Source organism: Myotis lucifugus, unplaced genomic scaffold (genome assembly GCF_000147115.1).
Source record: "Myotis lucifugus unplaced genomic scaffold, Myoluc2.0 scaffold_997, whole genome shotgun sequence".
Classification (NCBI taxonomy): Eukaryota; Metazoa; Chordata; class Mammalia; order Chiroptera; family Vespertilionidae; genus Myotis; species Myotis lucifugus.
The window spans coordinates 12,072-27,921 of NW_005872045.1; the positions used below are offsets into that span (position 1 = coordinate 12,072).

The 15,850-nt window shown below is 53.2% G+C and overlaps 1 protein-coding gene across 1 annotated transcript in view; it reads left to right on the top strand.

Moving 5' to 3' along the window:
• The window catches only part of LOC102436958 (carbonic anhydrase 2-like), a 13,329-nt gene extending 11,871 nt beyond the window's left edge, over nt 1-1,458 (top strand). The window contains exons 6-8 of the mRNA XM_006107066.3: nt 55-72; nt 477-489; nt 685-1,458. Coding sequence (XP_006107128.1) covers nt 55-72; nt 477-489; nt 685-804 — 151 coding nt within the window. The 3' untranslated portion in view covers nt 805-1,458. The remainder of the gene's footprint in view (nt 1-54; nt 73-476; nt 490-684) is intronic.
• Nucleotides 1,459-15,850: the final 14,392 nt, after the last annotated feature.

Consider the following 15,850-nt stretch of genomic DNA (forward strand, 5'->3'; position numbering starts at 1 on the left):
AGGGGCAAGCTGCAGGCTCCTCCCTGGCCCGGGCCCTGGTCAGGGCTCCTGCAGGAGGCAACCAATCGATGTGTTTCCCTCACATTGATGTTCTCTGTCTTTCCCTCTCTCTTCCACTCTCCCTAAAAATCAATGGAAAAATATCCTCGGGTGAGGATTAACCAAAAATAAATAAATAAATAAACAAACAAACAATAAAATAAAAATAAAAAGATCCACCAAGACCAGGACTGGACGCCTACTCGGCACAGCCCTCCAGGGCAGTGTCCTGCGCATTTGAGCAGAGACGCCGGCCTGCCTTCCGGCTCCGGGCTTGCCGACCCTGGACCCCCTAACTGCACAGGTGCTGTAGTCCACCCTCCCCAGGGCAGAAGCGGAACTTTAATTTTCACTTAGGATTGTTATGTTACATCTCAAAGGTATAAAGTCAGGAGGAAAGCAGAAAGCGAACGGAAATGGCCTTCCAGCAACAGCAGCGATTCCGAGCGTGTGTCATAGAAAGGGATCCGTCGGTGAACGCATGCGTGTGCATCTGTGATGATCTGTGGGGTCCCGTGAGACGTGAACATGGGTACATGGTGCTGTGCACAGAGGGGAGCCCATGTCAGATGTGACCCCGCGCATCCCGCAGTATCGCCGTGAAACGTTTCTTTTTAATTTTCTAATCTTTTCTGTGTCTTTTAGATAAACACGTTCCGTCAGCTTAGCTTCAACAAGGAGGGGGAGGCAGAAGAACCTATGGTGGACAACTGGCGCCCCACACAGCCCCTGCACTGCCGCCAGGTCCGGGCGTCCTTCCAGTGAGACGCGGGCAGCGGTCCCCAGCGTCTGAGGTCCCCGGCGCGGAGCACCGGCCCACACGGCGAATCGACCCGCTGCTCTGTGTCCCCGACGACTGCTGGGCTCCCGACTAGACCCTTCCTGTCCCCCTCCCGACCCCCTGATGCGCTTGCTATTCCCGTGGGAGGAGCCGGGCCAGCTGTCTGAGATGCAGCGGCGTGGTGGGCGGTGCTTTGCTGGGGGTGGCCTTCCTGTAAGAAATCATTAAAGGGATCAGAGGGGAACGTGCCTGTTCACAGCGCGGCGTGAGCCTCACACGGGGGTGTCACAGATGGGAGGAGGCGGGCTCGGATCTGCACCAGGGGATCGCGGTGACTGAATCAGGTAAAATGCTCAGGATTCTGTGCGACGTGAACCCGACGGGATCACTGTTCTGACTCCAAGATGTTGTACGAAAGAGAAATCCTCACGTTCGTCTATATTTGTAGCAAAGTCCCCTTACATGTGACTCCTGCCATAATTCAGTGACTTCTGAGCTGCAGAGGTCCACGAGGTAGAATCTAAAAACTGGTATCATTGTCGCCGTGACACAGAGTGTATTTCCATCCAGAAAATATGTCCTCTGTTAATAGATGCTGTATTTTGGGTATATTCTCTAATAAAGCCCGATTTCTCTTTGGGGCGCTGTGCTTTATGCGGGAGGAGTGGGCGTGTGTGGGATAATTCCCGTCGGCTCATTGCTGAGGTGAGCATGTCGGCTTCCTCAGGACTGAAGGACCCCCAAGGCCTGGCCCGTTTGCGCCAAGGGGAGGAGGCGGAGCAGATGGAGTGCACAGCTGCCCAGGAGCAGATGAATGGCCTCAGGCTGCACTGTCAGCAGGGTTGTCGATATCTCTGGCCCCGCTCCGGCCACACCGAGCTGCTGGGTGAGGGGAGCGGGCCTGGACTTGTGCGCCGTCCCCGGTCCCTGCTGGCCTCTTGGGGTGGCCTTTCTGTGAGGGAATCTGGTTAAAGGCTGGCTGGCCTGGCCCCTGATCTGCGTGTGCTGACATCTTTCATCTGGTTGGGAGGGACCCGTAGCTGAACATATCCCCACCACCGCCGCCAGTCGCCAGGTCCTGTCTGCTCCTATCATAGCCCTAGGGCAGTGATGGCGAACCTTTTGAGCTCGGCGTGTCAGCATTTTGGAAAACCCTAACTTAACTCTGGTGCCGTGTCACATATAGAAATTTTTTGATATTTGCAACCATAGTAAAACAAAGACTTATAATTTTGATATTTATTTTATATATTTAAATGCCATTTAACAAAGAAAAATCAACCAAAAAAATGAGTTCACGTGTCACCTCTGACACGCGTGGCATAGGTTCGCCATCGCTGGCCTAGGGGGCAGGTAGGAGGGACCCCCCCGTCACACAGGCAGAGCCCCCCACAGGCACAGCTGCCTCTTCTGACCAGGTCGTGAGTCCTTGCTCCCCTCACCACCCACATTTGGTTCTGAAGATGGGTGGGACGGGGACGGGGTGCTGACATCTTCCTCTCCTCCTCCCCCTCCCCACCCCCACCCTGCACGCTGGGTCAGAAAGCTGACCCTCCTTCCTGTGGGCCGCCCGCCCGCTCCTCAGCAGCACTGACCTGCCCCCGCTCCTTCCACCCCCCCCCCCCCCCCCCCCCCGAGCCCCGCCAGAGCAGCGAGATGCACAGAGGAACATGGTTTCACAACAGGGGTGTTGGGGATGGTTGCACAACAGCGGAATGTGCTTAATAGTACACACTGTACACGTACAAGGGCTAAAATGGTACGTTTCATCACAATTTTTTAGAAGGCTGATAGGAATTACTTTTCTATTATCTAGCGTGTCATTCCTCACCTCTGCCTGTTGAAAACGGGCATGTTTTGCACAAAACAAACAGGTACTTATAAATCTCACTTAACAGATGGGAAGGGCCGTGAACAAGCCTGGGCACCAACAGGAGGGGGACTTGGGGTGACGAGTGCCCGAGTCCGTGCTGGCTCTGCAGTTCCATGGTCTAGGTTAAAGCCTGGCCTTTGTCTCAGCCGCAGGAACTGGGGCGAGCTCCTTAATCTCCTTAATCTCCTTAATCTCCTATTTCTCATCTGCAACGCGAGGGGGTAATACTAGCAAATCCCCTCCCGTTCCTGTGCGTGACCCGGCACAGACACGCCAGCACACCCAGGAGCACCAGTAAGTACCAGCTATGGCCAGAGAGCCACGGGGGCCCAGACGCGACCAGCGAAGTCTCCAGGATTGGCCCCGTGCAGACGGGCGCTGCCCGGACTGCTGTGAGCTCCCCTGACCCCTCCTCCACTCCTCCGGCCCTGAGGACCCCCGTCTCCTTCCTGGGTGATGCCCCCAGAATCCGTGTATGTCCTGACCATCCCGTGGAGTCTATTTACAGCACCCAGAACTGCCGGAGGATGAAAATAAGCGTTTTCCCCATTGGCTTCCGCGTCTAGAAAGCATTTATGCAACCAGAAAGCAAGATCCAGTCTCTCCCTATTGCACTGCCTCCTGTGACAGGCATTGAAAGGGGTGTTCTTAATCCTTCACTGTCAAGGAGGCCACACAGCTCCTCCCCGCGGGCCGGCGGGACCGTCTGCAGCCCAGGCCGTGGCGCGGAGACAAGCTCCCAACTGCCAGGCCTTCCTCCCCGGGCTCTCATTCCATTTTTCTGAAAGGAAGACGACGAATCTGTCAGGTTGACATTCTTGTTTTACTGCTGACGACCCTGCACAGCTTATGCGCCATGTCAGCCTGGAGGCAAAGCGTCTCGATGTTCCGTATGCACCACTGTTGGCAACAGACAGTCATAGGTGAGGCATCAGAAACACAGGAAAATGAGTGTTGTGACTGAAAGGAAGGTTAGAGTGGGAAGCGCAGTCCTTAGGGTCCCACTGAGAGGTGGGTCTTCCAACTGTGCGGCCTTGGGCACCCGGTCCTGTGGGCTGGCTCCCGGGAAGTGCTCGGTAGGTAGCTGTTCTCACGCAGACCCTCCAAATAGACCTGTTTTCTCCGACCAAGGCACGTCCTCGCCGAGGACCGGCTCGCAGCGCGGGCAGAGGGAGGAAGAGGGTCAGCGCGAGGCCGGCCTGGCTGCTGCCTGAGCACTGGCGCTGCCTGCGCTGCCTGTGAGGCCACAGGTGAGAATGTGACCGCCCTGGCTTCAATGCCCTCATCGCTCACTGGAGATAACTGGGGTTCCTGCCTGTCAGGGTTGTTTGGAGGACTTAAAGGGGTATCTCGGGTAAAACTCTTACGCCACCCTAAGGTGTTAACTAAGGGACATTAGCAGAGATGATGAGGAATTTATCAACTCGGCCTTGCACAGATCCGTGGCATGAGTGGCCGTGGGTTTTCCAGGTTGGGGGCAGGCACCAGCCCACAGGTGAGCGGCGGCTGCCTCCCACCGCCGGGCGGGGCTTTCCCTGCAGAGCCCAGTCAGCCGCTGCAAGCCCCGTGGGACGCTGGGATCTTCTGCGGGCAACTCAAGGAACACCTCTGAGGTTGGACAGGTCGGCGGACAGATGGGTCATTAGCTGTGGACGGCGGCTCGGGAATGAGCGTGTGGGAACACGAGCATCAGACGGAGAGAGAGCTGTCAGCTGTCGGGCTGGCCGGCGCCAGAGTTGAGTTTTCCGCTGACCCAGTTGAGTTCAATGAGCCACTGGGGGAGGGAGGCATCCCCACGCATCCCCAAGTCTTCACTGTGCTGGGAGCCAGCCTGCAATGTACTTGCTGAGTCTTTATTCGCTCACCTCCCAGGCAATGTGTGTGTGTAGAAAATGCCACTGTCCTTTAAATAATGGATGGAATATACAAGGGGAGTTTCAATGGCTGCGCCAGAAAATCATTGTGCGTCTGGAAGAAAGAGACAGCCGAGCCCCCGTGCTCACACTGTGCAGAAAGCTGCCTTCACAGAGGCAGACCTGACAGCGTTTGTGTAGATGCCAAAGGGAACGACATAAACACATCAAGCCGCACCCATGCCCTGGCGTCTCGGGACGTGTCTGTTGGGAAGTTCGTTGTGGGGGAAGCGGGGCCTCCTGCCCACGTGTCCCCAACACTGGCTCATTCCAGAGCCTCGGTCCCCACGAGGGCAGCGCCGCTTCCACGCATGGGACGTGCGCCTGCTTCCAGCGCTTCCGTAGCCTCAGCTGAGATGGAGCGGAGCTCCGTTAGCTGGCAAAGGCAGCAGTGCACACATCGGTTCTGCGTTAACACACTGAGTCTGAGGAAAAACAAAAACTCACTTTCAAACTTAAGTCTTGTGTTCTGGCTCCTCTGGATTTCAGAGAGGTTTCTCTTTTCCTTTCTTTTCCGGATGTTTCCTCTAAAGGGAATTCTGAATCAACGCTCCCTACAATCTTCCTTTGCTCTTCGGGGACAGGAAGCAAAGCCTGACACCGGGTGCAGGAGGCTGCCCGCCAGCGGAGGAGGGACAGAGGCCAGGAAGGCGAGAAGCTGGCGGCAGGGCCTCTGCCCTGCATGTGGATGCCCAGCCTCTCCTTCCAAGCGGTCCTGAGCGGTCCTCTCCTCCTGATTATCCCAATAATGCCATGGGCGCCCAGTGCAGCCCGGCCGCTACCTCCACACGGAGCTCGGAGCCAGACTCCTGTCCCCAGGAAGGCAGCAGATCAAGGACTTTCTCCTTTTAGAATCGAAACAAGACGCCGCTTCCATGTGCCTCTTCCATCACGACAGGGGCACGACCGCCTCGTTCCTACCTCTGTGTTTGGCGGGGACTGCAAGTGGGCCGAGATCCCTTCTGAATCAGCGGCTCAGGGCTGCTTCCTGCGACCGCGCTCACACCAGTGACCGGGACACTCGGCCAGCAGCTAGGGTGGATGGCAGTTCTTTTATTTTTTAAATATATTTTTATTGATTTCAGAGAGGAAGGGAGAGGGAGAAAGAGATAGAAACATCAAGGATGAGAGAGAATCATTGATCAGCTGCCTCCTGCTCGCCCCCCACTGGGGATGAGCCCGCAACCCAGGCAGGTGGCCTTGACTGGAATCTAACCTGGGACCCTTCAGTCCACAGGCCGACGCTCTACCCACTGAGCCACACCAGCCAGGACTGGATGGCAGTTCTAAGAATCTTTACAGAGCACCAGTATTTCTCTGCTTCAAAGTAGATGGAAGCAAGAAGTAAAGCCGCATGTCCCAGCTCCATGATAAGGCCTCTGCCAGTGTCTGGGATGATATTATATTTAACTGGTTTTCTTTTGGTTTTTTAATTAAATCTTTATTGTTGAAAGTATTATGTCCCCTTTCTTCCCCCATTGACCCCCTTCTAGCTGGTTTGTCCCCCCCCATGCCCCTGCCCCAGGCCTTCACCCCCTGCTGTCTGTGTCCATGGGCCTTGCATAGATGCATAGAAGTTCTTTGATTGGTCTCTTCCCACCCTCCCTCCCTCCCCCGCTGGAGCTTGGTTAGAGCAGGCCTGACCCCAGATAAGTCCTGGAAGGAAACTAGCTCCCCTGAGCCTCCATCGCCATCGGGAGAAACATAGATAATAGCCTAAGGGGCCTCGTGTGAGGGGAGACAGCACTCTGCAAGGCCCGGCCCCGGCTGGGGGTGAGTGATAGTTCCTCTGTCCCTTCCTCCCTCTCCTCTCCCCGCCTGTCATCAGTGACCCACGTGCCTCCCTCTCGGATCCTCTCTTGATCTTCATAGCACAGTGAGGAGGAGGTATGATGGCCCCTCTTTTACAGATGGGCACCTGCAACCCAGGGGCTGAGTAAGTCACCTGCTGTCACACAAGTAGAATGGAAAATGCCCGTGAATCAGTATGACACACGCGGGCCTTCGGTCAGAGCTTGCTGACCCTAGAAGGACAGCCTTTAAGGCAATACTGTGAAAGACCACATTTCTTTGATTTAGAATTGAAGCACGTTTAGTGTCTAAGTCTTTGGTGGGCTCCCAGAAATGGGAAGATGGGACTGGCTATCACCTTTAGGCTTCCGCAGGAACAGCTATTTTTAACCGCTTTTGTGTATGTTTGGGCTCCACACGTCACCCCCACCCACTTCCTGTGAATAAAGTTGAACAAAAGAGCACCGGAAGGAGTTTAGTGTGGTAAATGTTTCCCTCCACGTCCCGCGTGGTTCAGGGTTCAGGATCTGGAAGAGGAGCCGCACACAAATGAAAGAGAAGAGACAAGAGAAAATTTGGGAATATTGGGGGGCCAGGCAGGTAAGTCCAACTCAAGAGGAAGGACTTCCACTGGTGCTCAGGCCGCACCAACCTTTTATAGTCAGAGGTAAACAAGGTAGTGGTTACCATAGTTACACAGTTCTTCTGAGTTTCACTTGTTTTGACCATAGTTACACTTCCTACACTTCCCTCAGCCTATTAGCTTCCCAGATAAGATCTAGGGAGCATTATAAGGTCAGGCCTAATTATGCTAAGAGGACTGTGCCCTCTAAGCTGGGACTTGTTTGTGACTTTGCCAACAGGTCAGTCCGAGGTTTAACCCTATATCAGTTCCCCACAGTTTAGGGATTGGAGTGTCTCGGTGGCTGTCTCGTGGCACCCTTCTGTCCCTGCTTGGTGCACAGCCTGTGGTCTGGGGTGGGGGGTCAGCCTCTCTCATGTCCGGTGAGAAGCTCTGAGGGGTCTAAGGTCAGGGCAGGCCCAAGCCTGTCAAGGTGATTGGCACAGGAGCCCACCTATGGTGATTGGGACGAGCCCAGAGGGCAGGCGCTTCTCTGGCCCCAGGATTGTTTCTGCAAGAGGAACGAGGACCAGTTCAAACCAGTGCACTGGTGCTTTGGTTGAGGAGGGATTGCTCGCTTTTCAGAGAATTACTCACACACATGATATCTTCGGCCCTGGACGGGTAGCTCAGCTGGTTAGATCGTCCTCCCAAAAGCAAGGTTGGGGGTTAGATCCCCAGTCAGGTCACATACAAGAAGCAACCAGTGAATACATAACTAAGTGGAACAACAAATCAATCTCTCTCTCCTGCTATTACTCTCTCTCCCTTTCTCTCTCTCTTTCTCTCTCTCTTTCTCTTTCTCTCTATCCCTTCCTCTCTCTCTCTAAAAATCCTATCTAATAAAGAAGGAATATGCTAATTGACCTTCACACCCTCACACCGTCACAAAGATGGCGGCACCCACAGCCAATAAGGAGGGAATATGCCACCCTCAAAGATGGCAGCACCCACAGCCACAAGATTGCCGGCAGGGGAGGGCAGTTGTGGGTGATCAGGCCAGCAAGGGAGGGCAGTCAGGGGCAACTGGGCCATCAGGGGAGGGCAGTTGGGGGCGATCAGGCTGGCAGGGGAGCAGTTAGGCATCGATCAGGCTGGCAGGGGAGTGGTTAGGGGGTGATCAGGCTACAGGCGGAAGCAGTTTGGGCAATCAGGCAGGCAAGCAGGTGAGCAGTTGGGAGCCAGCAGTCTCGGATTGTGAGAGGATGTCTAAACCGGCAGTTGGACATCCCCCAAGGGTCCCAAATTGGAGAGGGTGCAGGCTGGGCTGAGGGACACCCGCCCCTAGTGCACGAATTTTATGCACTGGGCCTCTAGTTAATAAATAAAAATTAAAGAAAACTGTTCTCTTCCTGGACACTGGGTACCTGAGTGTGATCTCCGATGGTCTGAGCCATTCTGCTCCATGGGAGAGGACCATCTGAAAACAAAGCCAAACGCAGCTGTACAAGGACATGAAAGGGAGGGACACTCTGAAGTGACATCGGCACTTGAGGACCCAGATACATGAGCCCATCAACCTCCTGTTGAAGTTCAAGCCATTTCAGGAGGGCTGTCAGTGACTCACAACAGAAAACACTCTAACATTCATGGTGACCTAGGTGGTTTGGCCCAGTGGATAGCATGAAGCGTCCCAGGTTCGATTCCAGTCAAGGGCATGTACCTCCGTTGCAGGCTCAATCCCAGCCCTGGTCGGGGCATGTACAGGAACAACCAATTGATGTGTCTCTCTCACATCGATGTTTCTCTCTCTCTCCCTCTCTCTTCCACTCTCTTAAAAAAAAATGGAAGAATATCCTTGGGTGAATATTAACAAAAAACAAAATAATATTCCCATGATTATGAGACTCAGACTCCTTGTAATTTTCATTGGTCATTCACAGTGGTTAGAAATAGTTGCACAAATGATTCATGCAAAGAGCTTCTTTGGTTTGAAAGTTCAGCTCCACCTTGAGCAGGACCCAAGCAGGGTCATAATTTAATGTTTGATGACTTTGACACAGAATTCTATCCGTCACTAAAAGGATTTTAACTGGGCTCCTCTTGTAGGTATAGCTCAGGTTTCTTAATAAAAAGATGGAGTTTACCTAATGTTAAAATCGTTGTACCAGGCAGCCAGAGATACAGTCAGACCATTTTAAAAATGATCGAAAATGTGCTCAGAGGGCAACAATCCTAAGATTAGTTATTACTTCCATTGTCCTTTCTCGAGAGCTTTTAGGAATTTTGTTTTGCCTTCACAAACTCAGTACCAATCTTCTCTAGAAATAACTATAAAAAATAAAGAAGCCTATTAGTTGGAGAGCTCTCCATTAGAACAGTGGGCATACATTGCTGTGGTGAAAAAAACAGCAATAAAATACAAGTTTTTAAGTAAATAGTTAAAAGTTTAAAACATCTATCTTCTCTCCCTTTCATAGGAAATAAAAGATGTGGGAACAAATCCTAAACCCATCAATGAGCTTGCATGTTGTCAATAACGAATCAGCTGAAGCTGTAACTGCCTCTACTCTATGAATCGCTCTTGGGAAGGAAGAAAAAGCTGACTTAAGTAGCTTTACAGACGTTGCTTAATAATTTTTTAAAAATATATTCTTATTGATTTCAGAGAGGAAGGGAGAGGGAGAGAGAGAGATAGAAATATCAATGAGAGAGAATCATCCATCAGCTGCCTCCTGTATGCCTCCTACTGGGGATCGAACCCAGGCATGTGTCCTGACCAGAAATCAAACCTTGACCTCTTGCTTCATAGGTCAATACTCAACCACTGAGCCACACTGGCCTTGCAAGTTGCTTAGTAATTAATTCACCTTCTCAGAAAAGGCCAGAGTGCTCAGTGAGTGAGATAAATACCAGGACAATGAAACTGAATTACACATGGCTGATTTGAGAAATTCTGATGAATCTCTTAGCTTGGTCCTCTCTTCTCTATGAAATTGGGTTAGTAATCCTAACAGGCAACTCTGGCTTGCATTTGAGTCCTGTTATTACATTTCATTTCTGTCTGATGGAAGGGTTACACAAAGGGTGACAGCTCAGGCCTAGAGCTCTGGCACATTACTCAGAGGAGAAAAAGTCGTTTTAAGGATGAACAGATGTCGAAGAAACTCTGTGAGGCCCTCCCATAGCTGGGTGAATGTGCTTGGGTTGTAATTGAGCTCCGAGCCTCCTGCACTGAACTGGTCAGTACAGTTAAAACCGAGGTTGAAAGGCACTGTGTGTGGAAGTAAGCAGGGACCAGAGTCCGGGATTCCTCAGTCTTAGTTTCATACTCCTGGTTAGACACTGCTTGGCCCATAGAATAAGAAATAGAATAAAAAATTGTATTTCAAACATCAGAAGACTATTTGGGTTATGTTATAATTTTTAATTTGGAGGTTTCAGTATATGTACAGCATCTAGAATAGTTCTGTTGATATAATAAAGCCTTGAGAGGATCTTCCCAAACAAATTAATTAGAATCACACTGGAATACATCGTATTTACTTATTTAATACTAGAGGCCCAGTGCACAACTGACATTCATGCACTGTGGGGCGGGGGGCGGATAGGGGGTAGGGACGGTCCCTCAGCTCAGCCTGCACCCTCTCACAGTCCGGGAGCCCTCAGGGGATGTCCTGCTGATGGCTGTCTCCTGCCACTGCCGCTGTGCTTGCCCATGGCCGGCTTCTGGCTGAGTGACACTCCCCCTGTGGGAGTGCACTGACCACCAAGGGGCAGCTCCTGTGTTGAGCGTCTTCCCCCCGATGGTCAGTGTGCATCATAGTGACTGGTCATTCTGCCATTTGGTCAATTTGCATATTAGCCTTTTATTATATAGGATTATATAGGATACTCTGCCAATTTTTATCAAAGATTTGGTTAGGTTTTAAAGATACATACAATGGAAGGAAATGAAAATAAATAAAGAAGAGCATTCAGGCCAGAGAAAAGTGTGGGTAGGAAAGTAATAAATCTATGGTAAAACTGATAGACGGAAATCCAAAGGTTCGCTAGCTGGAGGCCGCCCACAGCTGGCTCCTCACTTCAAGCAGCAGTGCAGGGGGCGGGGCCATCACAGAGGGGCGGGGCCAGCGCAGAGGGGGCTGGAGCAGCTGCAAGCTCAGTGCCCTGAGACCAGCAACTCAGGAGAATCTCAGCCTTTTGGACCAAGAGACCTGGGAATAACTTCTGATGGGTCCTCACCATCAGCATTGCCGGTTTATGTGCATCTTCATGGGACACGTGGCGATGCCATCCTGTAAAGTCAGGCCACGGTATGTTTAGCAACAACCATTCCTAAGGGCCCAATGCCGTAGACGTGATGTAAGCACACAGCTCCTGGGAAGGACCGCTTGCCGCGAGGATGCAGGGAGCTCCCTTGGATCAGATGGTTCTCGTGCCAGCTCCGCCTCTTCTGTAAAACAAGACAGTAGCCACCGTGGCCTGGCTGCACTAGCACAGTTAGGTAAAGGCCTCAGCAGCGTGGCACGCGGTAAGCTCACGGATGGTGGTGGTTATTATTATTGCACCGTTTGGTCCAAGGAAGCCCTTGGAACCGGGAGCGCTCTAGCTGTCCATCAGGTGTCTCAGAAGCACCGCCCTCACCGCCAGGCTTTCACTGAGGAGCGGAGGTGCCAGAGAAGGTGGAAGCTGTGGTTGTGCCAGGAGCCTGCGTGCAGGTAGGGGGCTGGTTCCCGGGGGAGGCAGAGAGCGGGGACTCTGTGGCTCAGACAGATGCCACAGGAGGACCTCCGACCGGCCGGGACAACGCTCCTCAGAAAACCACGTGAAGGTCAACAGAGACCGAGTCCCCGAGTTTCGGGCCACACATCATGACTACAAACCATTTGACCTGAAAATTTCCCAGCAGAAGTTAGACCCGTGACCACAGAACACCACAGGCACCGTGGACACTACGCCTGGACCCGGCTGCCGAGCCCAGCACAGCCCAGCACAGCCCAGCGCCTGCAGGTGCCACGTGTCTCGGCCGCTGTGCATCTTGCTTGTGGGCAGCACACGCCACTTCTGTGTTTCTTTGGAAGATAGAAATGTTTAATGAGTTTGGGGTTGATTCCAGAGACTTCCGAGGGTGAGGAGATGCTGGGGTGCCCAGGCCTTGAGGAGGAAAGCATGGGCTCTTGGTGTTGGGTTTCAGCCACAAGCTCCTCAATTGAAAAAAGATGCCGTTCCTAGCAGCCCCCGGGGCCACCCCGGCTCAGGGGCAGGGCTTCCGCCAGGACTCTCACCTCCTCTTTGCACAGCAACCACCACCACGTTGGAGACAGCCCTGACTTGGGAGGACGGCCGCCTTCCTCCCTGGGAAAGCTGGGGGCACCTGCGGTCCTCTGTGGGTGTGTCTGTCTTGGTCCCTTCCCGGGGGACGTGGCCACTGACCCCCGTTTCCATCAGCACTTCCGTGGTCGCCACTGGGCACGAAGCTCAGACACAGGTTGCTCTGGTGGTTCGCACGCAGTGAGTAGACGTGTGTGGCTCCTCCCTTCCACACGCTTCCCTATGCTTACAAGCATTTGAGCCATCAAGTGTCGACAGGAGCTCAATCGTAAGAAGCCACTAAACATAAAGACATGCCGACAGGCTGCCGGCAGCTTCCCAGGGCGGGAGGCCGAGCACCGCCACAGGCGAGGGGCTTAAAGCAACAGAAACGTGTTCCTCTCAGTTCTGGAGGCTGGAAGTTCAAAACCATGGCAGGTGGTCCTCCCCCCACCCCCCCGACACCTGCAAGGAGCAGTCCTTCCGGCACCTGGCTCCGTGGGGGCAGGGGGTCGGGGGGCACCAGGATCCTAGGACCATTGGTTTGCAGACGCACCCTCGAACCCTCCACCCCCACGTGGCTTCTCCTCGTGTCTTCACGTCACCTTCCCTCAGTGGGTCTGTTTCTGTGTCCCACGGTCCCCTTTCTATAATGACACCAGCCACACTGGTTGAGAGCCCACGCTAATGCCCTCAGGTTAACTTGGTTATCTGTGAAAATACCCCGTTTCCAAATAAAGCCCATGACACACGTCATCTCCACCCCGGTGTGCACACTCACAACCCACAGGAGCTGTGCTCAGATCTGTTTACGACTTCGAATGGTCCACACCAGCGATTTTCAGCCAGTGCACTCCAGGGCCTGTAAAACATGCAACACCTGACTGCTTAGTCAGGGCACTGACCTCTCTTCCCCTAGACCAACAAATCAAAAAATGACAACAGCCAACACAACAAGAGCTGTCCGGTGTGATGAATCAAAATCCTACCTATTTTATTTTGTCAGATCGGCAAAAACCGTATTTCTTGGTGTGCAGCAGGATTTTGGTAATTAGTTAATGCGCCATGAGATGGAAAAGGTTGGCACTCGCTGGTCTGTACATACGGGACAGGACGTAGGCTTGAGAACAGAGAACGGGCTGAGCGCGGCCCAGCAAGGTCTCCCTTGCCCTGTAGCCCGTGCCCGGCCTGCTGCGCGCCCCCGGAGCCTGGCACAGGCCCGGGGCCGCGTTTACCTGGCTGCTCTTATAAATCACCTCGCCGGCTTCTCCAGGGCAGACAGCAGCCGCTTAATCTACCCAGTGCTTCCCTGGGGGCTTGGCACGCCGCTGCCCTTTAAAGAGCACGTGTGGAATGAATGGGTGAGCGAATGAATGGATGGATGGAACAGTGTGCGAGCCACTCGGACTGACCGTGCGGCCAGTGCTCACGGCCACACACTGTGGGGCTGGCCAGTAATTCCAGCAACAAAGTCTTTGATGCCCAAAATGTTGTGAAAAATGGATAATGCATTAACCCCGACTTTTTCGGGGACCCAGCTCTGGGCATGGAGTCAGAGTTGGACTTGAACCTGAGCTCCGCCTCTGACTGGCCAGGATCTTGTACAGCTGACTCGACAACTCCAAACCAATGTCGGCATTCTAATCAACAAGACGGTGAAGTGGTACCTCCTCACGGGCTTGGCTTCATAAACAAAGGAATTCATGAGAGAAACCAGAAATGAGCTGGTGGCTGAGACTAACTCAATAATGTCAGTAGCTCCATTATTTCCTGGGCATGAATAATTTACCTGCTTCGATTGCTTAAAAAGCTGGTGTTTACTAAAACATTTTTTAGTCAAAAGCCTCAACCACAGTTTTTATCAGCGACCAGATTAAATATTGATACTTATTGAGCCCCGGCGGAAGGGCTGAGTGGCTTGGTGGCAGGCCCTCGGGCTGAGCGGCTGTGAGGTGAAGCCCAGCGCGGGGCCATGCCCGCTGACCTGTCAGCAGGCCCCGGCTGTCCTTGCATTCTCCAGATGGCGGGGGGCAGGGGGGGGACAGGAGCGTCATGTAGTGGGGGGCACAGAAGGACAAAACCCAACACCTGAACCCCCCACAGGCAGACCCCCTGGTCCCCTCAGGGCTGAGGGCTTGGTCTCCAGGTGCCTGTGTTTTTAAAAAGCTGCGGAGGGTCCTTCGCTGAGCCATGGAGAGGAGCCCACTGCGACAGTCCTTTTCATATACGGTAACCACTGAGGAGTGGGGAATACGCCGTTTTGTAAGATGTCATTTGTTAACACAGTTCTTCCTTTGAATCCTAATTCGCCTTGAGGAATGGGATTTTAAATTTCTTGATGTTGGTGTGTTGCCAACTCCACTCAAGAAACACGGGAGTCCCTGGCCTGTTTGGCTCAGTGGATAGAGCGTTGGCCTGCGGACTGAAAGGTCCCAGGTTCAATTCCGGTCAAGGGCATGTACCTTGGTTGCAGGCACATCCCCAGTAGGAGGTGTTCAGGAGGCAACTGATCGATGTTTCTCTCCTATCGATGTTTCTAACTCTCTATCCCTCTCCCTTCCTCTCTGTAAAAATCAATAAAATATATTTTTTTAAAAAATAAATAAAGAAAAAAAAGAAAAAAAGAAAAAAGAAAAGAAACACAGGTGTGAGCTGGAGCCTTGTGATGCGTCCCCAGGGCCCAATCCAGCGCCGCTCCCCGTAAGTGGAGCCTGAGAAGCCTGGGGAGAAGGTGCAGCACCTCCCTGAGCAAACAGGTGCCCACAGTCCAGCAGCGCCCACAGTCACAGTCACAGCAGCGCCCACAGTCACAGCAGCACCCACTGTCACAGCAACGCCCACAGTCACAGCAGCGCCCACTGTCACAGTCACAGCAGCACCCACAGTCACAGTCACAGCAGCACCCACTGTCACTGTCACAGCAGCGCCCACTGTCACAGTCACAGCAGCACCCACTGTCACTGTCACAGCAGCACCCACAGTCACAGTCACAGCAACGCCCACAGTCACAGCCACGCCCACTGTCACAGTCACAGCAACACCCACTGTCACTGTCACAGCAGCACCCACAGTCACAGTCACAGCAGCGCTCACAGTCACAGCAGCGCCCACAGTCACAGCAACGCCCACAGTCACAGTCACAGCAGCGCCCACAGTCACGGCAGCGGCCACAGTAACAGCAGCACTCACAGTCACAGTCACAGCAACATCCACTGTCACTGTCACAGCAACGGCCACTGTCACAGTCACAGCAGCGCCCACCTGTTACGGTCACGGCAACACCCACTGTCACAGTCACAGCCGCGCCCACAGTCACAGTCACAGCAGAGAGGCAACAGTCACGTAACGGCAACATCCACTGGCAACGTCCACAGCTGCAGCTCACGGTCAACAGTCACAGGCAGCGGCAACGGTCACATGTCACAGTCAACGCCAATAGTCCACAGGTCACTGTAAACGCTCAACAGTCACAGTCACAGCAATCGGCCAATGATATCAGGTCCACGGCCACGGGCCACAGTCACCGTACGCGACAACTGCTCACCTGTCACATCAACTGCCACGGCAACTGCAACATC